Here is a 24,187-nt window from a genome sequence, read left to right as displayed (position 1 = left end):
ACAGTATGCAATAGCAGTAATACAAGAAGCAGTGCTAATAATTTCTAAATAAAACAGCAGGTGTTGAGTGGGGTTGTAGGAGCAGCAGGAGGCTTGTCATCAAAGATTAGACTCTACAGCTTTGGAGGCAGAAATACCCGCAGAAAGTGATAGAAGAGGAGATAGGGAGACATATATCAAGATATCAAGTTAGTAACATGTATTTATGGGATATGAATCCATAGTGAGAGAGAAAGAGAGAGAGAGAGAGAAAGAAGCTCATTGCATCATGGAAAATCCCCTGGCAGTCTAGGCCTATAGCAGTATAACTAAGCCTGAGCCAAACCTAACTATAAGCTTGGTCAAAAAGGAAAGTTTTAAGTCTACTCTTAAAAGTACAGAGGGTGTTCTGCCTCCCAGACTGAAATTGGGAGAAGATTCCACAGTAGAGGAGCCTGATAGCTGAAAGCTCTGCCTCCCATCATTCTTGCCAAAGAGGCTCCAGCCCATTTTAACATGTTGAGGTGATTGAGGAGACATACTATGCCTCTTAATGTCAGAGGCTACTCCACCAGGAGTATCTCCACTTTCTGGGCAGCTCTACTGGGGGTGCCTCCAAGTGAGATTTGTGTTGCAGCCACTTGGGCCACACCATGCACATTTGCCCATTTTTACAGGGTCAATGTTGCTGCTCCCCACAGGGTAGCGACAGCTGTCTTTCAGGAAACCTTAAGCCATTCCTGGTAAGATGTGTTTCCTTGTGACTATGCCGGTAATCATCATCCAGTATTAATAACTGCCTCTGGTAATCAGGAAGAATGAAATAGAAGGAGAGTTATGCATGTAACTACGGTTCTTTAGAGTTTTCTGTCACTCAGAATCTTGGAAGAAGAAGATGCTGAAGGGACGTCTTTCATGATGACATGGGCCTATATACTCCACGCCCTGTCATCCCAAGTCACATGTGACTTTGTTGATATTGAATACCCCCAACCCCAAAATTTAACTGCATTAGATTGTACAAATGTACCCAGTAAATAGTCTACACTTACTCTGTGTATACTGTTCAGCAAGATGGAGCAATCTGCTGTAGATGTCATTTTAAAATTCAGTGTCACTTTCCAACAGGCACCTGTAACACTTGGATGTGTGATTATCTCTCTGTGAGCTACAAATTCAAATTGTGGATGGTAATAATTCAGTAAAAACAGAAAGTAAGCTTATTAAGATACATTTTAGATTTTAAAAATGGCATGGCCTACCTAAAGTGGAGAGACAAAAATGTCTACAGTTTGCCTACAGTTTTGTAATGTGTAACTGATGAACTATGCGCTCATTAACATTATTTTGTAATTTTCATACTTATCTAACCAAATGTGTGTTGAGATATGACATGGCACTCTGCCTGCTGAATTCACAGTAATCTACACCTCAGCTGCTCTTCACAGAACCTCACAGCTATGTTGAAACCCTTTGGATTTTATTTTTGTATTTTTGTTCAGCTGTCTTTGGCAGCAGGACTGAATGCTGGTAAGATCACTCCACTTCTTAACGAGTTCTAAAATAGACATGTGATACTGTTTCTTTTTATACATGGCATTTTGATGAAGTCTCTTAGGAATGAAAGAATAACAACAAAAATGTTTCAAGTGGAACATTACACATTACATTGTATTTAATATAATCAATAATACTTTAACTACTTCAACTCATTTTTTTCATCCATTACCAGTCAAAAACAAATTATTCACACTTATAATGGTTAAATCAACACTAAATATATCCATATTCAGTGTTGGTGTTGTGACCTACAATTCATCAGTGGAGCACAATGGCTAAACTAATGATAACTCTGATCATGTAAAAACTGCTGTACTGAGCATTAGACAGGTTTTATCTGTTGGTGTTTTTGTTCTTATAGATCAGAGTGTTCAGACGACTCCATTCAACTCAAATGTGGGAAACAGGTGAGACACCACATCATGCAGTAGGCTGCATAGTTTGATCCTGACATCACTACTCTGATGATCTCTGATGGAAAATTACCGTAAAATGTAACACTGTATTACTTGGATTAATATATACAATAAAACTATAAATACCACAATTTTAACTCAAAGAGAATTAAGATAAAGAACACAATTTTTTATCAGTCACTATCACGGTTACGGAATTATATATTATCTGTTCTCTGAATGTGGCTTAAGTGTTCCACACTAATGACATTGTCAGCTGACAAAAAAGAACAGGTCTCAATGAGAATGTGTGTAAAATCTCTTATCAACATTATTAATTCCAAATGACTGTTAATGAAAAATCAAACTGGAACAGTATGCTTATCAAAGAGCATATTATAGTTTTAATCACATTAAGTCTTAATCACTCAAATAAAAAACTGCTGTATTCAGTCAATTTTTGATCCACTGGCTCATTATTCACCCATCACTTATTCATTTCCAGGGCACATCTTCAGATGATTCCGCCAAGCTTTGACCCATCACACTCTGATCCTGGAGACACTGGAAAGTGGTCAACTGATCCTCACAGAGACATCAAGTTGAAACAAATGAGTGCAGTTAATACTCGTGTAGATTTGTGGTTTACAGAACCTCAGATTTTATCAATGTCAAAGACACAGTGTCAGAGAATCACTCAGAACTGGAATCCTGCTTTTCATGCTCTGTCCTCTGGAAATCAGACAATACCTGCTTGTGTAAGAGGTGTTTGTCTCATTGATGATGCCATCCCAGTTTATTTGACTCATTCAAATGGTTTTAGATTCAGCCATAATGACATAGTTGAGACAGAAATTATGTCTAAACAACAATATATGACCCATGAAAAACATGACACTAAATACACCCACCCACTAATTACTATAGTAATTATGGAAGAGGACCCTGCAGTGATTGAGTCAGCCACTTACCTGTATGAGAGGCATTCCAGTGGATCATCTCTGCTGAGGTATCAGAATGGGGCACTGCACACTCTCAGAGGAAGCAACTCCTTTTCAACAAGAAATCATGATGTCATACTTGTTGGCCATGGCAGCATTGGTAACAATGGAACAGTCCAACTGGCTGGGTATGGCTCAGAAGAAATTGTCAGATTTGTGTCAACCTTGAAAAATGAAAGCATCTTTGGTCATCTTGGCACCATCAACCTTATCAGTTGCAACCTTGGAAATGACCCACACTTTATGTTGCAGCTGCTACAAGTTTTCCAATCTCTTGGTGTAGAAACAAAGCTGTACCTGTACAATGCTGTCCTGTCCGTTAGCTCTGCTGGAGACATAATGACTAGAACTGATGGAGTCTGGAGGGCCCATGACCACAGCAGAAGAGTCATTGCTGAACTAGACCAAAGAGGTGACCTGCTGACCAAAGTGGAAGTTGGCTGCGCAGGACCAGTGTTCCCTGATTATAAAGGAAATGATTTGTATCTGCAGACATTGGAGTGGCCAAGTCACCCCCAAATGTTTGTTCCAATGGAGCTGCGCAAAAAGTACCAGTCTATAGACTGCCTTGAGGGACTTACTTGGAGCTTATTCTTTGAGGAGAATGAAAGAAGGCGTGCTCCTGATTATGACCCAAACCGTGATCAAAGACATTTGAAAGCCATTTGGCTTACAGAACCAGCACCAAAAGAAGAAAACATTGTCTTTAAGCATATTGTTAACATTCAGGATCTACTTGTGGAGATACGGTACAATGCCAGAGAAGAAGTTGCATCAAACCTTTACTATGTTCTTAATGAATGCATTTATAAAGTACATGGGAAAAATCTTAGTGTAAGTCTGGCAGGCAAGTTCATTTCCCCTGAAAATCAAGCTGAGATTGAACAGTTCCGTCAGAATTTCAATGAGCAGCAGGGTGAGTCCTCTCTGCAGGAGCTGAGACAGGGTCTCAAAGCATCCAAATTCAATGACTTCTGTCGACAGACTTTCCAGTTCCAACAGTGTAGTTACAACTGTGAGAGATGGGGTCACTACTTCATGGCAGCAGTGTTTTCAGCATCTGTGCGTAACTTCAGAATCTTCTCACTTTTTCTCATGAGTGTCATAGGCTGTGAAGTAGGCCGCTCACGGGGAACTGACAGCCCCCTGTGTACAGCATTTGTTGAAGATGACCATCCCATGGTTACTGAGCAACCCTGGCCTGACCGTCTGCGACGAGGATTCTATGGCTGCACTGTTGACAACTATGAAATGGCTCCACAAAACAGACAGATTTGGTTAGATCAAGTTGTTGCAAAAGAAAATGCACTGTACATCAAATCAAAGCAGATGATGAATGCTGCTGACCATGATGAGCAAACAGAGCTGGACATCTTTGGGAGGGTCAAAATCATGAATAAGTACGTGTTCTCATCTTATCTAGAATTTTTTCGAGGTACACCTGAGGGCAAGAAACTCAAGAGAGGATGTACTCCCTCTTTCCATGATAATTTCAATCCATAATGTTGGTGGAATGTGTGATTAATGTAGTTTATTTAATTGTGTACCCATTGCTAGTTGGCTCTAGTATTCTTCTGCCTGATATAACCCAGCAATAAAATACTGCATAGTCCACTTTTACTGCTTCAGCTTGCAGGGACAGAAACACATCTAATCATGTTTTAATAGCTGGAAGAATGGAAATGATCTTGATAATGTATTAATTGAAAGTAATAAGGCATTACAGCAGTTTTTTTCTTATTAAACCAATAAATGATTATATGATAACAAATTCAGTATTGGTTATTCCTTTATATGTTTATTACATCATTTTCTTATGGTGTCACAAAGGTCAGAATACAGAGACTTACAAAATATAAATACATAGAAAATGCAGAATCACATAGGATGAAGCATTACTAGTAGAAACATAAAGGGACTATAAAGGACACATTTTGATATGTTTTTTTCTGTCTGATTTAACACACTGACATTTAGAATGTAAACTATAATTTAGTGTTTTGTTACTGCACATGAGATCTAATTGAGGTGATTAGTATCATATACTTAAAAATTCAGACAAGGTTTTACACTGGAAGTTACTGTGTAAACTGTCATTGCTAACATCATAACAGATACTGTGAACTAAGAATTGCAGTAATAATTTATTCTGGAGTCAGCTCTGCACAGTGGAAGAAAATTCTATCCAGATGTTTCAAAGCTTCTGAAAGCTAAACTGTAGTTCTCCCTCTATACTTCTCATGATCTGGCCTTGATTCTGTTTGATGAAACATGCTCACACACTGAAGTAGCTTCAAAATATTCATGAGTTGGCATTTCTGACATGCAAAGTTGACTACACTATACGACTATATAAACAATATGCTTTGAATTTAAGTGGTTAACTTGTGAGATGATGAGGTTGCTAGGCAAGTGAGAAAAAAAATAGACACCGTAAGACTCCGTTCTCATTCCCATTTCTAAACTGGTGAATGATACTGTATCTTCTCCATTTTAAGATTATGCTTTCATTTGATGGAGTCAACCAACTAGTTTTCAAAACTGTCAGCACTTGTCACATCATGTGAGCTTTGAGCTGTTGGAAAATGTGAAGTTTTGAATACCACAACAGTGGGACATTCATCCTACTGTCACTAGTGATGGAAACTCTGAAGGCACCATAAATCACCATTAAACTTAATATAAAAATATAAGACAAAATTAGAGCAAGTAATGCAAAGTGTCTTAATGACTGACTGTGATAATGCCCAGCAGCCTTTTGCACCAGTAAAATTCAAAGTTAGTGTTAAGGCTTCCAACAATGTAACTGTTAGATCATCTAATAGTGTCTGAAGGTAAACTGGTGTTGTTACAAGGAATTGAAGGAAATGATACATATGTTTAAATATCATTTAACTGACCAACCAAAAAAGAGAAGAGTGAGATAGAGAAATAAAATGCACATGGGTGATAAAAGAGAAAGCCAGCATGCAGATGATCAGACAGAGAGGTGGAACTCAACTTTTATCTGATAAATTATTGTCAAGTTTATCTATTAAGTATTTGGCACTACACTGAAGACTGGAGTCTATGCTGACAGTGAGAAGCAGGGTGACAGCTGTCTCATGAATTGACCCGTGTTATACACAGGCAGGTAGTCAATTTCCCACACAGCTGACTGATGACTGTGATTGTCCCAGATTCTGATGTTGGAAAGGTATGGGTGTATGGACAGGGGGGTTCAAGACACTGTTAGATAATCGAATAAGCACCTTTTCACCTCTTCTGAGGCATGTTTATATGACTGACATGTAGTTAAGACCTGGTGCATTTCATGCATGCTGAAGCCTTAAGAGTGTGATGTTGATGCTGTTACATGTGATCAGTTTGATGCAGAAGCTGTGTCTCTGTTTAGCTGCGTCACTGTGACTTGCTACCCCCGATTATACTAATGGTACTGACACTCCCCAAATCTCCTCCCAGCTCACAGATGATATTTTAAATTTTTTAATTGAAATTTTAAATTTTACCACATATCACTTTTGAGTTTGAGCTAACCTAACCTTTGCCTTCTGTGGATAATGACATGCTACACAAGTTAGATTGTTCAGCCCAGTAACAGGAACCTAAGAAAAATTAACATGTGCAGCATGTTCAACAAAATTATTATTCATTCATGATCTCCAAATGGCCACAAATAGATGTTATCTGGTACTAAGGATGAGGATGATTTGATTATTTTATTGTAAGCTAGAGCAAATTGTAGTTTGATTCTTGGACCTATAAAAATAAAAAATATACCAATGCATAGACTTGGCAATGTGAGAAATACAAACTACTCTGAATTGAACTTTAACTGGTGCAAAGGATACTGGACAGTATACTGGCAGATGGATGATGTGGAAACTAAACCATTTAAACCTGTAAGATTTCAGTCCAAAATATTGGGAACAGCTTGCTATGTGCAGACTAGACTGTGCACCTTTGTATTCTGTCCGACACCTGATTGGGAGACTGATGTACATATTTTTACTTTTTTTAGTTTAATTCCAGGGTTGAAACTCAGAGCTTGCTGATGTGTTGAGCTGAGAGCCTGCTCTTTACAGGAGGATGCAGCTGCATGAGGAGCCCTTCTGGTTGCTGAGAAAGCTGTGCTGCGTGGTGGCTAATGACTGGATTAAGTTCCAGAAATGCTTGAAAGAGATGCCCTCGCCATCACCTACACCCATCTTCCGCAGGATCTCACCCAGTCCCTGGTCTGTGCCAATCCCCTGTGGAAACACAACAAGACAACATGTGGGGAAATGATTTGTGTGTTCACTCTGAAAGTGATGGAACTCCTACAGTACAGGATCATTTCAGTTCATGACAAATTAGTTCTTATTGTTTTTCCTGTACTCTTCAAAGTTATAGCTGACAAATGAAAGGATGATGTTGCTAAAAAAACAACGAAACAGACAGAATTTTCCCCAGAACAACACCACCTCAAATGAATAAATCTTTAGCCACCAAAACAGTTCTCCTTCTTCTATGTTGATTTACATTTACATGTAAATGTAAATGTTCTCTGCTGGAGAAACGCTGAGTTCCCAAAACCGAGCTAGTTATCTTGTTGAAAGTTATCATGCACAAAAGAGTTGTATTTAAGACAAATGACTCTTCACGTCAAGTGTGCATATTGTCTGTACACTTACTGTAGAACCTCATGCAAATGATCACTTGAGACAGCATGATGCAACTTAAGATTGCTGTCTAATCAAAACAGGCTGGACAAATCAGAACTTTTCTAGAGTTGTCATGGAAACCCCAGTCCCCTAGAGCAGTGTTTCCCAACCTTTTCGCAGCATTGTCTCACTCGCAGCATGACTATGACTTTCATATTTAGCGCGATACTGCCTCTAGTGGAAAGAGCATGTAATTGTTCTGCCTGTCACTACACGCCGCTCGTTTAGAGTACCAATTGGATAATCTTCCATGGCACACCTGATGATTTCTCACAGCACACTTATGTGCTGTGGCACACTGGTTGATAAAACTATCCTTTAAAGGTGCTTGTTCAACTTTATTATACTTTAATTTTGGAGACAGCAGTTTGTAGTATTGTTGACCTGCACTGTTATGTTGACACAACAATTCCTAATAATTAACAAACTTGCTGGAGAGCTGCTAGTGCTCTGGCTATGTCTAGCTTCCCTGCTCTCAGCTGCAAACATCCTTGCCACTGTGGCCAGATTGCATACATTTAAGAAAATGCTGATATTGCCTAACTGTGACTATGACTTTTTGGGTCAACATCTGCCCATCTTTGATGACAGAGAGATCTAGAACACTTGTTAGTAGCCTTTCTTGCACTTAATGTAACAAGTTGCCTCTGTACTGTGCATGTGTGTTTCCACATCTCTGTAAACCAGTGCCTATGGTTTGTGCACCACTGAACTCTCAAATTCAATTCAATTCAGTTGTATTTATATAGCCCTGAATGTGCATTCATCTTTGTAGTTTGGGGTTTTTGCACTACAACCCTACTAAAACATTCATCTCTATATAATTGCTGATGGTCTGTTCTTGCTGACACAGTCTGATCACATCCTGCATGACATTCTCAGTCACCTGAGGAAGAATTGCTCCTCTGTATTTCCTTACATCGCATTAATGCAGAAATACCACAGTCATCAAATGTGTTGACCACAATTTCCAACCCTATTTGCTGATGTCTTTCATATAGATATAAATGCAGATGTCCCTTTAGTCACGGTTACTATTGAGACACCAGCCAGTTGAGCAGTCTTTGTAACTAAAGCTCCTGAAATCTGTGCCCCAACAAAGAACCCTCTTTCAAAGTCACTTAGGTCTTTTCCTCATGTCACCTTGATACAAAATCAGAATCAACTGGGCCTGCTCAGCATTTTTATACATGCACGATTGGAGGTTAGTTGCTCAATTGTACCATGCAGTGGACCAATGTAGAAGCATGTCTCTCTAGTCATTCATGTCTTTCCTTTAATATGTTGCATATGCATATCTGTATGCATATGTGTGTGTTTGTTGCTCATTCAATTGACTTTGACTTGTGACCAACATATGTGAGTGTTTATACAAGCCACAAATATTTGAGCCATTTTTAAGCCTGAGATGTTGATGCTCAAAGACACATGGTACACTCTTGTAAAAACTGGATACCCACCTTAGATGATGGAATTTCCCATGAGTCAAATGAGCCTACTTCTTAACTATGTGTGTTCAAGTCTTTACTGTGTGTGTGTGAGGCCTGTGTGACTCTGCTGAGGATGTTTGCGACTGTCTTTGTGTGAGGTGAGTAAGGTGAGGTGTGCTGCCACACCCAACTGCTGCAGTCAGCAATAGGCCTGGCTGAAGATGACACACATGGAGACTAACAGCAGTTTTACCTTGACCAGGTTAGGCAGCTGGGAGGACAAAAGACCTTTGAATTCATCAGTTTTCAGCGTTGGACCATTGTCAGCTGAAGCAGAGTGGAACTGGGTGACCAGCGTGTTAATGGCCTTCTCCAGGTCTGAGTACTGGGGTGAAGAAAAGGAAGGAAAATGGAGAAAGAAAGAGAAAGACAGACAATAGGAAACACATGGTCATACCCACATCTATTACCACCTCTATCATAAGGGTCGTGGCCCTCTAACAGGCTTTGCTATTGGCTACTCACCCCAAATTTCTGCTTTTTCTCATCTGTTGCTTCTATGGATCAGATCTCATTAACAGGTTATCAGCTGAATCTGCAGCTTCCCCTAGCTTTATAGAGCTTTATAGTCAGTTTCAGTTCTCTGTTTCACAACTTTACTGTTCTGGTTCAGTCTCATCGCTCTCATAGTGTCATTTTTGGACACAGCAGGCAGCTGTTTTCAGAGAGAAGGCTTTAAAAATCCACTGTACACTACCTGCTCTGCAGCAAACTGCAGCATTTAGCAGCTAAAGAGCCAGACAGTTCCCTCAGGAGTTGGTGGAGAACAAAAAACAGCAAAAAGAGTGAATATTGGAATTTGCTTTCGCTTCAAAAGTGACATGTCAATGCTATTTTCTGTCCCCAGTTTTAGTTATTATAGGTTTAAAGTTAGGGTGGTGGTCATTAGTGTTTTCAGGGCTCTGTGGTTAATCATTACCTCCTGCATTGTCACAAGTATTAACAAGAAGGAAACAGGCAGACCCTAGATATGTGTATGCCATTTGTAACTTTAGAGCACTAATACCACAGCTTTTTATAATAATATGAAGTTAGAATGGAGCACCTTTTGCACATCGGAGTTAGTTTGTAATTCTTATTTAACTCCCTCCCTTCTTGGACATTAGTTAGTGGACAGACTGAAGCTGATACAGTTGCACAGCTGTTAAACAAATAGCAACATCCACATTCATGAATACGATCAGGAATATGGGAAAGATTTCTTGTCCAAGTCTGGAGAACCAAAGGTGATGTGCCCTTTATCATTTGGGCTTCTTGTGGACACTGTGATGGGATTGTTTTTATCAACAACTGTTTCCAAGGTCACAATTAACTTTAAAATCTAATTTTAATGGGGCTACTTTTTTGTATTTTTTTGACTGTTATTTCTATTGTTTAGTAGGACAATTGGTAAGGAGTGGACAAAGTACTACAATTGCTTAAAGCAATTCACAGATTACTTTATCTTATAAAGTTCTTGTTTGCAAACAGTTACATATTCACACATCCAGCAGACACAGAGCAACTTTGTCATTTGGAGAGTGGTGTTTGTGTCCACCTGATTAATCTTAGTCTAATATTCACTCTCTTTTAACTCAATTTTCGGTCTGCACCAACCCCAAGGGAACTATCTGGCTCTTTAGCTGCTAAATGCTCCACTGTGTTTACCACCTGCTCTCTAACTTCTCTGAAAACAGATGCCTGTTAGAAACAACTCTGATGAAGGGGAAAGCATTGCTGAGCTGCAGTTGGTTAGAATTCTCTGTGAATTCATCACTGTGAGCAAAATCTTTCATATTACCAAAGACATTTGAATCATTGTCGATACTGTGTTGATGATTAGGTTGTCTCTTAGCTTTCAAGGGAACACACTCTAGCCTTGCTAGTTATTCAATACATGTAGGCCAACAGCCTTGTCAAAACCACACCCTTTCTGACTGATGCCCCACAAGCCGCTGCAAGCCCTCTTCACCTCAACTAAAACTCTCCCAGAGAGCACCAGTATCCTTATTATAGAAAGGGCATAGAACATTTCACCACCTCATTATATTAATTAAAATATTACAGAGGGATTATGTTAGCCTACAAATACCAAATGAGTCTCTGAAATACAAGTAGCATCAAATAACTTGTGGAATTTTTAGTTTAAGAGTTATTATGTGCGTGTATGCAAGCATGTTACCTTTTTCAAAATAGTCACTTTTTTTAACCTTTATTAGAAGGTACAGTAATGGATAAACATTTTGTGATTTAGTTTCAATGAGAACAATTAAAGACAGACTCCCTGTTTTTGTTATCGTGCCCATTACCACACCCAAATCCCAACATTTCCTTCCACCTCACTGTTGGTCTGAAACTTTACACAGTTGTGCTTCAGAACATTCACAGTGAGGTGAGAGAAAGTTTGGGAATTCTGACTTTGCTTAAGAGTTTTAAAATAAAATTCACAAATGTATTTTCAACAGCTATGAAGTTCTACAATGTTCTCCCTCATCGCAGGTCACAGTGGGGCATTGTTCTTTCTGAAAGAATTGCTACTCTCAGCTGATTTTTTTGGTAATGTTCAGTTCAGGATGTTAGATGATTCTGGTGTATTAATACAGGCTGATAATACGTTCCTGTGAGAAAAGTGAAATTTCTTTTTAAAAATTGGGATAGAGACTAGATATAACGGAGACCAGAGGTTGCAAAGGCCCCCACTGATAGCTGACAGGCCAGCCATGGTGCCCCCTCCCTTCCACATTCTGAACATGATAGGTTATTATCTTCAAGAAAGACCATGCAGCTCAATGACAAACGCCCTAAAATGAGGAAGCCGTGCTACATTTCACAATCCTGTTGAACATACAACAGACACAGACAGGTGGACCGCTGTCCTACATACAGAACTAGAACAAGGCCTGAGACACGTAATGAATTCATATGCTGCTCTCCTTAATGTATCTGCTTTGGTTAGTCATTGCTGTAATATATTCACAGATTAGTAAAGAGTGAGTGAGAGTGGGTTGTAAAGGTATGACAGACAGGACACTCTGCTACAGTGTACCAGTTCTAAGGGAGGGGCAGCTGGCAGCACGTCTGAGGAGCGTCTCCATGAATTAAGCTGAAGCAGGAACTTAGACTGCTGAACTCAGGGCCGCCTGACTTCTAACAGTGTGGCTGAGGCACAGGATGGCTCCGTGTCTGTTGTGTAGAAGACCAGCGGTAAAACTCGACCTCTCCTGACTTTTTTTCGCCCTGCATGAGACTGCGCGTGTTCAGCGGGAAACCGTTCCATAATGACTCTTTCCGCTCTCATCGAGTGTCTCGCACAATTTAGAGAGTTCGTCCATTTGAAGATTTATCATTTCGCAGAGAACAACGAGGTTTCTCCCCGAAAAACTGACTGTAAAGTTTAAAAAGTCGCCAGTAACAAACTCTATCGAGCTTAACTCGACTTTAGTCGTCAGCGATTAAAGAATTGTTTGTGTATAATTTCTTACCTGAGGCATGTCGACTGGGCGTTTGACTGCGCTACTTTTCTTCCTGCGTGTCTCGCTGGCTGCGGCTGTTGTGTGTCAGTGGAGCACTGCCTCTGTCACCAGCTGGCAGCATTCCTGGTTCCTCCCACAGCGTGAGAAACAGTCAGGAAGAAGGAACTTTAAGCTGAGGCAACACCACGAACCATCCTCAATGCATACAAGCACCACTGTCTAATACATGTCATGTATGTATGTGTGAATTAACATTTTCATTCAAGTGTCATCCTAAAGGTACCCAGCCCACATGGGTTTACAAGACGCCACTGGCAAGAGAATACAAAAAGAAGGCCAGTAAGGTATATGGTTCTTCACACATGTATCAGACACTTAGTATCAGATATGAAATAAACAGACTAAACTCTTAGTGACGTCATATTTTGATAGTATGCACTTAACAACAAACTGAGCTATGTCAGATGTCTTAGCTTATATGTATTTATTGTAATCTATAGTCATCTGTCATGACAAACACCCTGAGAAGTCCAGTGGACATTTTCAGGAAAAGTTCAGCTTTATGAGATCACGATTACTTGTTATGTATAATACTGTATGAAGTGATGTGTTTGGATCTTCCACTGAGGCACAGCTCACATTCAACAGACAACTCATTCCACATCTGGAAACCTTTAGTAAAAGTTGGACACTGTTGTTTTACGCAATAACTGCCTGCAAGTTTAGACTGGTATTCTACTTTTCTTCCAGACTGTCACAATGTTAACCTCTTCACTACCAACTGCTAATTTGACACCAGATACTTTTGATACTGCAGCTTTATAAGAAAACCTGTCCAGACTTCATGTGAGGCATTCAGACTGTGGGAAGTACCCTGAAATTGTGTTCTTGGAAAGGAGATTTTAAATTAAAAAAAAAAAAAAAAGGAGGGAGAGACAGCGAGGTTGCAGGAAACAGGCATGACCGCATTCTTTCTATCCGGTTTATGACTGCAGACAGTCAGCGGGGTGGGTACAGAAGTACGGGGGAAATCTGAAGTTTGGTTCAAGGTAACTGCAAGAATCTATCTAAAGAAAAAAACTGCACAAGAGTTAACAGAATTCCAGCAGGCAGCAGAGCTTTAGTCTAAACTAAAAGAAGATGAGATACTGTAGAGAGTAGCTGATGTCCTCAGGGTAAAGGGTGCGTCACAATGTATGATTTCTATGGTCAAAGACCAACCCCCACCCCAACCCCTCCTTCTCCTCCAGGAACTTGAATATGTGAGTGGGAGGAGTTGATGCCACACCCAATCAAAGAAGCCACAGTGAATTGTTTCAGTATGAGACCATCATCCTTTCCCACTGTTTCATCCTCAGTGTTACTGCACTGAGCTGCTCCCAGATGCTTTGCATTAATATGTACACACACACACACACACACACACACACACACACACACACACAAAGGCACATAATAAACTTTCAGCAAAAATTCCTATGATATTACGCAGTTCCACAAATAAGCCTCTGCAAATGGCTTCAAGAAAAAGTAATTTGCAAAATTTGTCCAGTTTTCCAGTTTTTTTTCCACATTTCCAGTTTATAGCTCTAGCTTTCTATTTTTAAAGTTGTAGTCTCCTCTTTTTTTCGAATTTGTAATCTCCAAGCCCAAACTGGAATAACTCTGATGACATCACTTTAATATCATCAGGTATTTCCTCAGCTCCACTAGAGCAGAACAGAAGGCATAGAACTGTTGTCAAAGTCTGAGTGGAACTAGCCATGACCAGGAATCAGACCTTGATATGTAAAATCAGTGGCACTGTAAGTGTATTATTCATACAGTATATCTTCAGTTGTGGAGACAGTTGTCACAAGCTGAATAGCTGTGGAGGAATAATTATACATGTTGACTTAACCTCAATAAGTTAAAGAATCAAAAGAGACATCAGTAAAAATATGCCTATAGGTAACAGTACAGGGATGATATGTTTTTGTGGGATGGTCATGAAACAACAAAGTACAGTTATGGTTCTCCTTTACCATTTAAATGTGTGCATGGATAAGCATCTGTGCTATTTTTACTTATAATGCTTTACATCTATTGTGTCTACTTTCACATGATTTGGTTGTGCTTACTCTGTGTGTCATGATGTGGTAGGATTTCATGAAGTACTGTAGTAGCAGTTAAGAATCTGGTTTATCAATTGTTTCCTCACAGAAGGGGTGGCATGTAGAAGGTATTTCAAGATAATTGAAAAAACCCCAAAGGGTTTTCAACTAAAATTTTCATGAAAGATCCTTACAATAAGACAAATACTTCATAAATAGGTTATGGAAAGTTATAAGAAAAAATGTTTTTGTAAAGATGATATTGAATGTGATGCATTTATTTTACAAATGTCACGTTATAGCCTTCTTTTAAACAAACAAAACAGACAGATAAACAATCAATTCCAGTGTTCTGGAAAACATTTTGAGTTTTCCAGAACACTTCCATATTGAATTAACATGATCTTCAGCTGTATGGTTCAGGTGTGGGTTGGCCACTAGATGTCATCACCTCATAATCTGACATTGAAATGTATTATTCCATGCCTCATTTCTGAGTGTGAGCAGTGACATTAATAAGTGACTTCCTCACAGCCAGGTGTAAAAGTCACTTTTCAGAACAACTCTGAAGAAATCACATGACTGATCTTGTCTAATCAGAGAGGGGACATCAGAGATATAGACTGACCTTACATCTGCCATACTTTCTCTCTCTGCTAGAAATATGTAGAACACACACACACACACACACACACACATATATATTTCTCATATAGTTCCACAATGACACATGCAGACAATGAAGATGTTTACACAATGACTGTAAATGAAATCAGTGTTACATTTATTTGGGTGTTTGCTCACAGCCCGATAAATGACAAAAAAAAAAGAGAAAGAAATAGATAAAAGTGCTGTAACATACAATCTGACATTCAAATGTAAATAGTCAACTAAAACTACTCTTAATGATGGTTCAGCTTATACAGTCTTCCTAGTATAATCAGACAGAAAACAGCAGCATGCTTATTCTTAAGTTTGTGAGTAAAAGGATTTTTACTTTTATCATTCACTTAAGTCTAAAATGTGACTTTTAGGAGACAAACATGGGCCCTGGTCTCTGAACATTATGGCTCTTCCAGAATGACGCATATGTTCACCCTCACCCAGTTGAGTGCTCTGAGTGAACTGATATGTTGCTATTGTACAACTGTGCAAACACCAGGTTCAGGTTGCTCACGAACTGAAAAATGAACTGACAAGTCAAAAATGCAGTTATCTTTTTATTTCAACTTTATTTAATTATTTCTGAGATTTACCTTGATCTCCATTATTTCGGTCATGAATTTTTCATGTATCATTGTTTCACCAAATCTATCTTTTAATGTTTTTAAATGAAATGAGAGGATCATTCTGGTGTTATTCTACATTCTTCTATTGGGTCCATATGATAACATATTGGTGCCACGCCAGAAAAAGAAAAATGGATCACTATCACGTTATAATGTGATAACTTATATTGCTGCAAAATGATAACTTATATTCTGATAACATGAAAACATTTTAAATTATAACTATAACAATATAAGTTATCACATTATAACATGATAGTGATCCAATATGCTACTGTAGGTTCCTACTGAAGACACTAATCTTTGGACACTAAAACTAAACAACTCACAAAAAATATAGTTGTTGTTTTTTTTTAATTGCCAAAAACGGCTGGTCACTGTAGTTTTTATCTAACACTACTCAAACAGAAGAAAATAGTGCATTTCTTGGGAACTATTTCAGCATGAGAGGAATCCCCCATTTGATCGCATGTTTGGGGCAGCAGGACGTTGTGTGTGTAGGACTGAGTCAAAATAAACTACAGGTGTTCAGCTGGGTAGAAATCTGGTGACTATGAAGGCAACAACATATGATTCACATCATTATCATACTGATCAAACCATTCAGTGACCCCTCGTGCCCTATGAATGCAGGCATTATCATTCTGTTTTTCCATTTATTTTTCCGGCTTTCCCTTTAATTTGTCACCTGTCTGTAGCATCTGGACAATAATGGCTCTGTGGAACAGTGGAGTAAGATGTATCTTACAAGTAGGAGACATTCACCGTTGTACCCATTCATCCAGTGATTTGCACCCTTTCTGCACTAAGTGACTGTGCACTGAAAATATTTTTAAAGTTTCTCAAAAAGTTGTGGCTCTGCATCATATCTGGGTGCTTACTGAATTCATTCTGAAGTTGAGTCAAATCTTTTAGTGGCCAGGGACCATTTGAAATACACATTTAAGTCTACATAACATTCAGCATGTTTGCTGGCAGAAAAAAGAGGAAAATATGAATAATTCATAATTCATTAGTCTAACAAAAAGTGTTCATTCAGAACATCTCATCAGTTTATAAACTCTGTGCTCAGCTGAAGGTGAAATCCCTCCAGGTGTTCTTTAAGTTTCTCCCTCACATCTTCTCTAGTTTCCACTAATGTACTGTTGATAACTGAATGTTGGTCACTATGTTCATCATCACAAACTGTTTCAACTCTGGCGAGACCTCCACCGTTCTCGATTGTGTGTCTCAAGTCTCTTTTAGGATCCAGTTCTGACATCAATATGGTTTGTGCTTCGTCAACGAGCCCCTCCATCTTGAGAAAGCTTTGTAATCCATCTTCAGCAGGGACAGGCACCAAAATGACCTGTCCCTCAGCACTGTCCTGTATCCAAAACAGCTGCGGCTGCAGATTCACGTAATTCTCCTGATCCACAGCATCAGACTCCCTTTCACATCTGTCGGAGGAAAGCAGCTTCTGCTGAGAGGTTAAAAACTCTAAACTCTGCTCATGAGTATCAGGCAGAGATACTCCACCAGAGATTACATGTTGGATTTGGGAATGTGCAATATCTAGGTTATTGGTTTCTACTTTTTTCCGAAATGGTATTTCCAGCCTGACAATCTGTATGTCTTTGATATTTTCAGCTGTGCCACAAGTACTGGTTTCGACGCTTTTCTGAATCTTTTCTGGGTCCTTGTGCTCTGTGGGCTGGAAATCTTTCTCACCCTTTGAAAGTCTGTATGCTACCTGACCACCCACCTGAAGCTGTCCCCTTCCACAGTAAAAGCAGTATCCCTTCTCCTCAGACCAGCTAGTGGTGTCTGGAAGAAGAAGACCCCCCAGATCCATGTGATCCACACATCTGTCCTCAAACAACCCCGTATCCTCAGATTTAGCATCAGTCTCACTCTCCTCCTGGTTAGAACCTCCTTTATCTCGTCTCTTCTCCCTCCCTGGTGTCCAGCTCCCCCTATTTTTACAACCATCTTGTGACACAAGCAGAGTGTGCTTCAGCCGTTTATCACGGAGTCTCAGTACAGTGCTGCGCAGGCGGTTCTCCCTCCGCCTGGCTGCGTGCAGCTGTCGTAACGCCTTCTCCAGGCAGTCAATAGCCTGGTCATAACGTCTCCTCCACAGTAGTGGGCAGAGCTGCGCGTAGCTATGCTCCTTTGACAGGTAGAGGCCTGGAGGAGGGGGCAGGCGCCTCATGTAACGTGATGGGGAGGGAGGATGAGACTCTGATGGTGGTGAAGAAGCATGTTCTTCCTGTGAGAGCTGCTCCACCCCTGATGGCTCTTGAGAAGATGGAGGCATGTTTTCATGAGTCTCCTCAGATGCTGCCACTGACCTCTGAACTGTGGGTTCTAATGAAGTCTGACCTTGGTTTGTTCCTTCCTGAGTGTGCTCCTGGTCACCTGAGCAGGGACTCTTCCTACAGAAAAATTATACAGTGACTCTGTTCTCTCTCTTTTCCTTCCCATGGCACAACACAAGATGCACACAGACAAATCAATACATATTCTCAGTTGTCTTATGAGCACTACCACTACATTTTCAATCAATCAATCAAGCACAATAATAAGTCTGTTACTCTACTGCCACTCTATTGGGGGGATGAACTGCATTCCTCTAAAACAACCTCATTTGGTGTTCTGATGATGGTGGAGAGTACTAATTCACCAAAACTAACTTTGCTACATGTCATATCTATAATAAACCATGCATTTAAACAAAATGTTTCATGGTTTCAAAATTTAATGGTGCTGCTCTAATACTGCTCTGTCACAGTAATCACAATGACAGTCAGCACTGCCAGAGCTGGGAACTGAACAACAGACAATAATGTCTTGTCTAAATGCAAAAAATTATAATTCCTGTAATGGTCTTTTTTCTGTCTATAACTGTAGATTTAAAAATGTCTGAAATCATGTGTCAGTCTAGTTTTACAGGTTCAGAATCTTTTATATACAGTCCTCAGACAGCACACAAGTGAGGCCTCTGAACTGCTGATCAAACACTGTGGTGGTGGTGGTGGTGGACTCTGCACATGAGAATGAGAAAAATCAGACTGTGTCAGTGTCAGTTCTGTTTACCTGGCAGTGACTTCTTCTTGTTTCTGTGGTGTTCCTGCTCTTTTGCATTTGGTTGTTGAAGAATCAAATACTGTAGGAAATGCATCTTCTTTCAGCCTTCTGATCCCACTGTGAGTGAAAAGGCCAAAGTCATTTTAGGCTGCTATCTAAACACTGCCAGCAGTAGACATAAAGTGGCAGGAAAAGTATGTGAACCCTTTGAAATGACCTGGTTCTCTACATTAACTGCTCATAAAATTTAAGAAAAGACAAACACAATGTATTACCATATCACACAAACAGTTATAATCCTCTGTGTCATTAACACAACCATTAAACATTCGCAGAGCTGGTGGAAAAAGTGAACCTACCTTCAGTAGCTAATTGAACCTCCTTTTTCAACAGTGACCTCAATCAGTAGTTGTGTATCAGCGTTCACATGGAACTTTGTAAAATTAAGATGACCCTTTAACTCTGTCTACCCTGTTCTTGATCCTAAGCCTTCTGAGAGCTAATTTTTTGAAGTATGATTCACATCAGCAGATACCTCTGCTGTGAATAGCAAAATCCAAATGCCACTGTATATTTTGCACCAGCAGTCAATAACAGATGATTGAAAGTTAAACTTTTCATTTGTAATCTGTGAATGTCCTGACTGAATTTACAGACCTGCATCCGGTCAGCTCAAAGCTCTCTGGGGTGAAGTGTTTGGAACAAAAGTAAACAAAGTCAGTCTGAGGATCCCAGGAGTCTGCACGGTGGGAGTTGATGATCCAAAGGTTCCTCCGACTTGCTCCTTTTGGTAATCTGGCAATCACAACAACTAATTACTATTGATCAAAGTAACAACATATTATAATTGCATTTGACATGCAAAAACTCAAGTTAAAGTTACATATGAACACATTTTTGAAAAATCATAAAAACTACCATCCAAGACAGGCTGTCTAACACGTTAGTCCAAAATTTCCCAAAGGTGTTGAGATCTGCTGATCTGATAGTGAGGGCCCTTGTACATGATTCACTTCACTTTTGAACTCATCAAACCATTCAGTCATTGTACTTTGAGTGCATGTCTGATATGTAGTGATAGTATTGTGCTCTTCTGTCTCTCTTGCTTCCTCTGTCACCTTCTGCAGGTATTTCTGCCTCTGGAGTTGTAGAGTCTGATGACAAGCTGCTGCTCATACAACCCCACTCAACACCATTACTAGTACCATTTCTAGTATTATTGCTACTTTTGCAATAATACTAGAAATACTAACTTTTGCCCCCCCCTCCCCCAGAAAACATGAGGGTAGGGGCTAATAAGTTTGCAGTGGTAGAGGACATGTGTCTCATATTGTTTTTGTGGTTGTTGATAAGATTTGAAGACTTTTTTAGGTCAGTTTTATATGTCTGTTGGATCCACCTGAGTCAATCAGTAACTTGAAACAACCCAATCAGTGGCTAAAAGTACACTAAAGAAAATGGTTAGACCTACCAGAACTACCCATTTGCACCATACCCCAATTGCGGTGGGTTGTCATTCACTGACACCTACACCACACGTGTAGTGAAGACATTACAAGATGCTGTTGGTCAGAATGCATGATGCTTTCACAGCAAAACGCAGGCTTTTACAAAAGGTTCTCTGTGATTCCAAAAGAGACCGGACTAGATTGGACAGGAAGTCCAGCACGACGATGGCTGAAGGGGTACAGAACAGAACAGAACAACAGAACTGTCCCACGACTAAAACAGTACACATGTGAGTGGATGGATTATTCTTGATTCAAAAAAGAAAAAAGAGTCTCTCTGAAAGTAAACACTGACTGACAACCTGGAAGTTACACCAAAAATAACACAGCCTTGGAGCTGTTGTTGCTCTCAACGGACTAATTCATTAGAGACTTCAGACTCATGATTTCAGCACCAGTTGAAAGCTCAAACACTGAAATCACTGGCAGATTTTAGTACAAAACAAACATTTAGTCAGTCAACAAAACTGACATTGACAAAATCTAGATGCACATGGCCTTGATGTTCTACAAAATGTGCAAAATGCTCACTTGTGAAAGGTGATACCAGCATTACGAGTCTCACGGTTGTCCCGAGATTTGCAGCCACCTGCTGAGCAATGTCTTGGCATCTGAAAGTGACACAGTGAAGAAAGAAAAAGAAATGAGTTCTGCATTTTAATTATTATTATTTAATTATTTTTATTATTATAATTATTATACTGCATTATAATTATTAATTAAGTATCATTAACTCTTGTAGATCATCCAGTTGTGACAGGAATCAATTCAGTCTGAACCACAAACACAAAATATCCTGTTGGATTAATAGGATTAAACATCACATGTCTTGTCACCTTTTTAATACTTGCAATGGTGTACAAATCTGACAATAACTTAGTCTGCCCTACACTGCACAGTTGGTCATATTTTACTGTAACTTGATTGTCAACCAAAAGCTGCTTTGCAAACAATGTGTTAAGATGTGTTGGGCACAGACTATTAATTAGGTAGCATTAACATGTGAAATGATATGAAATAAGTGAGGCTATAATGTGAGTAGATGATTACATTACTGGACACAGATCTCTTCTTACTAGTCAATGCAGAGTCAGTCTACAGATATCCACATGATTAACTTAAGCAATATTAATCGAGAGGGTGTGCTTTAACGTCATTTGAGCACGACAGTGATGCGGTCAGCGCCGAGGTCCGCAAGCATCACTGAAGTGCTCAAATGACGTTAAAGCACACCCTCGAGTTTAATATTGCAATTATACAACTATTACCAACAAAGCAAAATGTATAATCAAAATCATGTTGAGGAGCAATTTGCTCACAGCCTACTGCACAAATGAATGCTTACTTTTATCAACCACGTTATAACAAAGACGCTGCATTTATTTACTCACACAGATGTAGCTTCTGAAACTGCAAACGAGTGTAATATTGCGATTACACAACTATTACCAACAAAGTAAAATGTGTATGGCGGAGTAATATTTTTAGTGATGAGTAAGGTGTGCTGTCATGCTGATTTGAGCACATTCTGTGGACCAATCAGATTGCTCGGTTGGAACTACTTGTTGTATAATATTGCTTTTATTGATTGGAATCTCTATTTTTGATGCAGTCTCTACTGCACTTGAGACTGGCCTCTTTAAAGTCAACCTAACATTTCCACCTCCTGACTGCCCTGATTCTTTACTGGCATTTCATTGTCTCCGATTCACTTCTGTACATTAACAGACTCTGCAAATGTGATTTCTCTAGTTTAACCTCACCCACTGTATCGTAGTGTACTGTTCCTTCTCGTAAACATTTCTGACTCCCAATTCCTTCTTTGCTCCTCCTCCAGAACCTCCTACAGTGTATTTATCATTTAACAGGTCATTTTATCACAACTCTGACATACATTATTTGGCCTGCACAATGTCCTGACCTTTATGACATGTTATGGACCAAATGATTTATCAATTAATGGTGAGAATAACTGGTAGATTAATCCATAATGAAAATAACGACTAGTTGCAGCCATACAATGACAGGGTTTGCCATACCAAGCCTAAACCGAATGAACAGGAAAAACTAGCTGAGAGTTCTTGGGAGAAAGGAGACTGTGTTGGTCTTGATATGAGACAGTATTTTTTCCTCTTAAACTTAGGTTTAAAATTAGAGTTGTCCTATAGTTCACAACTAGACAATTACATGTTCATTCATTATCATTCATTACATTCATTTTGAGTGCAGGGACCACCAGTGTAACAACTGTATTTTACAGTGTTGCATTATGGGTTTTTAACTCTTTATATACAGTCTATGGACACTGGTAGCTTCTGTTGCTAGGCTGGGGAAGGTATGCTTGTCCCTAAATCTGAGTCGATCAGCGTTGTTAGTGTTAGTCCAGTTTAAGTAGTTTCTGAAGACTGATGTAACATGCTCTGCATGCATCTTCATTTTATTCTTGTAAACTCTTATTTACTTTTAAAAATCATTTGCTATATCAGAACATTATGCGGCCGTTATCTTACCCTCCTTATATAAGAACGCTGTTTAAACCTGTCACATATTGATCAAGAATTTCTCTCTCAACCACCCAGTGTCCTTGTTTAGAATTTTGCTTCGGTGTCATCACTTGATAGCGTAGTTGGTTTGTACAGATACGTTTCTTGATTTCTGTTGTAAGGTTAGCGTTGACATTTTACTGCGTCCTCTACAGCAGGCTACGACGTGTTGCGTTAAGGCCGAGCTAAAAGGCTCGGACCCAGAATGAACGTAAAAGTTGAAACGTCGTTGTAGCGGATTTCCAGCTGGTCGGAAATCCTCCTCTTTACGTCTAGATTTTACACAACTAACGTTAGCAGCTGACACGCATTCGTCTCAGAGAAAATGTCATGGACTGAACTCAACTGTCACGTTTTTCTGCTGCTTCTGTAGCTGTAACACACCAGTGTGTGCCATGAAACAAACTAACCTGTTACAAAAATCATACACGAAACGGTGATTTATAAATACAAAAAATATTACCACTGCACTGCAGATTTCGACCTCACGAAGATGGCTTATCTTTTCTTCACACACCTTCTTCCTCCTTTCTTCTTCTTCTAATGGTGAATTGCAGCGGGCAGAGCGTTACCGCCACCAACTGCATAAAGAGAGAATACTCATGTACTTGTTACCAATAACCAACCCGGTCTCAGGGCAGTTCGTGAAATAGTCATGAAATGTAATCTACTGATTCATTTTTTTTTCTTTCAGACAAATGTATTTCAATTGGAAATTACTTTCGTGTCCTCGCCACGTATTTTTTTTCTGTCACAGCAACAACTCAACTATAAATGTGAGTATCTAAACTATTACGACTTGTATGTGGTTAAATACTATCCAAATGATGGTATTAATATTAATAAATAACCTGTTTAATAGTGGATGTGGCGCTCGACTGGTCGGCTAGCCTACATGCTAATTTAGTGTAGAGGTTTGCTAGTTGATTACTAGCACCATCATTACTATTTAGCTGTATATGTGGACGTGTGATGGATAACCGTGATTAATAAAGCTGTACATCCAAGGACTGATGAAGACACGGGGGGGAGGGGCCCCCATGAGGTGGAGGGTCTGAAGTAGAAGTGGATAAAAACGGATGCAGCCTAAAAATATAACCATAAT

At 39.5% G+C, this 24,187-nt stretch overlaps 3 protein-coding genes across 4 annotated transcripts; 1 reads left to right on the top strand and 2 right to left on the bottom strand.

Moving 5' to 3' along the window:
* Nucleotides 1–1,412: 1,412 nt before the first annotated feature.
* Nucleotides 1,413–4,863, top strand: LOC108896361 (uncharacterized). The gene is made up of 3 exons (XM_018695451.2): nt 1,413–1,509; nt 1,901–1,946; nt 2,440–4,863. Exons 1-3 carry the CDS (start codon nt 1,440–1,442, stop codon nt 4,436–4,438), a joined length of 2,115 nt encoding a protein of 704 aa, XP_018550967.1. The 5' UTR covers nt 1,413–1,439; the 3' UTR covers nt 4,439–4,863.
* On the bottom strand, nt 4,712–12,730 carry s100v2 (S100 calcium binding protein V2). Its single transcript, XM_018695452.2, has 3 exons — nt 12,590–12,730; nt 9,322–9,453; nt 4,712–7,185 (listed from the first exon to the last, which is right to left on the bottom strand). Exons 1-3 carry the CDS (start codon nt 12,596–12,598, stop codon nt 7,015–7,017), a joined length of 312 nt encoding a protein of 103 aa, XP_018550968.1. The 5' UTR covers nt 12,599–12,730; the 3' UTR covers nt 4,712–7,014.
* A 2,704-nt stretch (nt 12,731–15,434) lies between these two features.
* On the bottom strand, nt 15,435–23,783 carry thap7 (THAP domain containing 7). Of its 2 annotated transcripts, none has more exons than XM_018695459.2 (5): nt 23,546–23,783; nt 21,071–21,150; nt 19,689–19,826; nt 19,041–19,148; nt 15,435–18,379 (listed from the first exon to the last, which is right to left on the bottom strand). In XM_018695459.2, exons 2-5 carry the CDS (start codon nt 21,148–21,150, stop codon nt 17,011–17,013), a joined length of 1,695 nt encoding a protein of 564 aa, XP_018550975.1. In that variant the 5' UTR covers nt 23,546–23,783; the 3' UTR covers nt 15,435–17,010. The 2 variants fall into 2 exon arrangements, with proteins under 2 accessions (XP_018550975.1, XP_018550976.1); XM_018695460.2 differs by lacking the exon at nt 23,546–23,783 and adding an exon at nt 23,050–23,505.
* Nucleotides 23,784–24,187: the final 404 nt, after the last annotated feature.

This window comes from Lates calcarifer, linkage group LG3 (genome assembly GCF_001640805.2).
Source record: "Lates calcarifer isolate ASB-BC8 linkage group LG3, TLL_Latcal_v3, whole genome shotgun sequence".
NCBI lineage: Eukaryota > Metazoa > Chordata > Actinopteri > Centropomidae > Lates > Lates calcarifer.
The sequence above is the reverse complement of the archived record's forward strand: the minus strand, read 5'-3'. Positions and strand labels throughout refer to the sequence as shown.

Bases quoted from the DNA above. Each gene is read 5' to 3' on its own strand.
- s100v2 (XM_018695452.2), bottom strand. The intron at 7,186-9,321 runs GTAAAACTGCTG...GTGTTTCCACAG, and splicing joins AGCTGCCTAACCTGGTCAAG to GGGATTGGCACAGACCAGGG.
- thap7 (XM_018695459.2), bottom strand. From the start codon at position 21,150: ATGCCAAGACATTGCTCAGCAGGTGGCTGCAAATCTCGGGACAACCGT. The intron at 19,149-19,688 runs GTCTGTAAATTC...TTTCACTCACAG, and splicing joins TTTGAGCTGACCGGATGCAG to TGGGATCAGAAGGCTGAAAG. The intron at 18,380-19,040 runs GTAAACAGAACT...ATTTTTCTGTAG, and splicing joins CAAGAAGAAGTCACTGCCAG to GAAGAGTCCCTGCTCAGGTG.
- LOC108896361 (XM_018695451.2), top strand. From the start codon at position 1,440: ATGTTGAAACCCTTTGGATTTTATTTTTGTATTTTTGTTCAGCTGTCT. The intron at 1,510-1,900 runs GTAAGATCACTC...TTGTTCTTATAG, and splicing joins GGCAGCAGGACTGAATGCTG to ATCAGAGTGTTCAGACGACT. The intron at 1,947-2,439 runs GTGAGACACCAC...ATTCATTTCCAG, and splicing joins AACTCAAATGTGGGAAACAG to GGCACATCTTCAGATGATTC.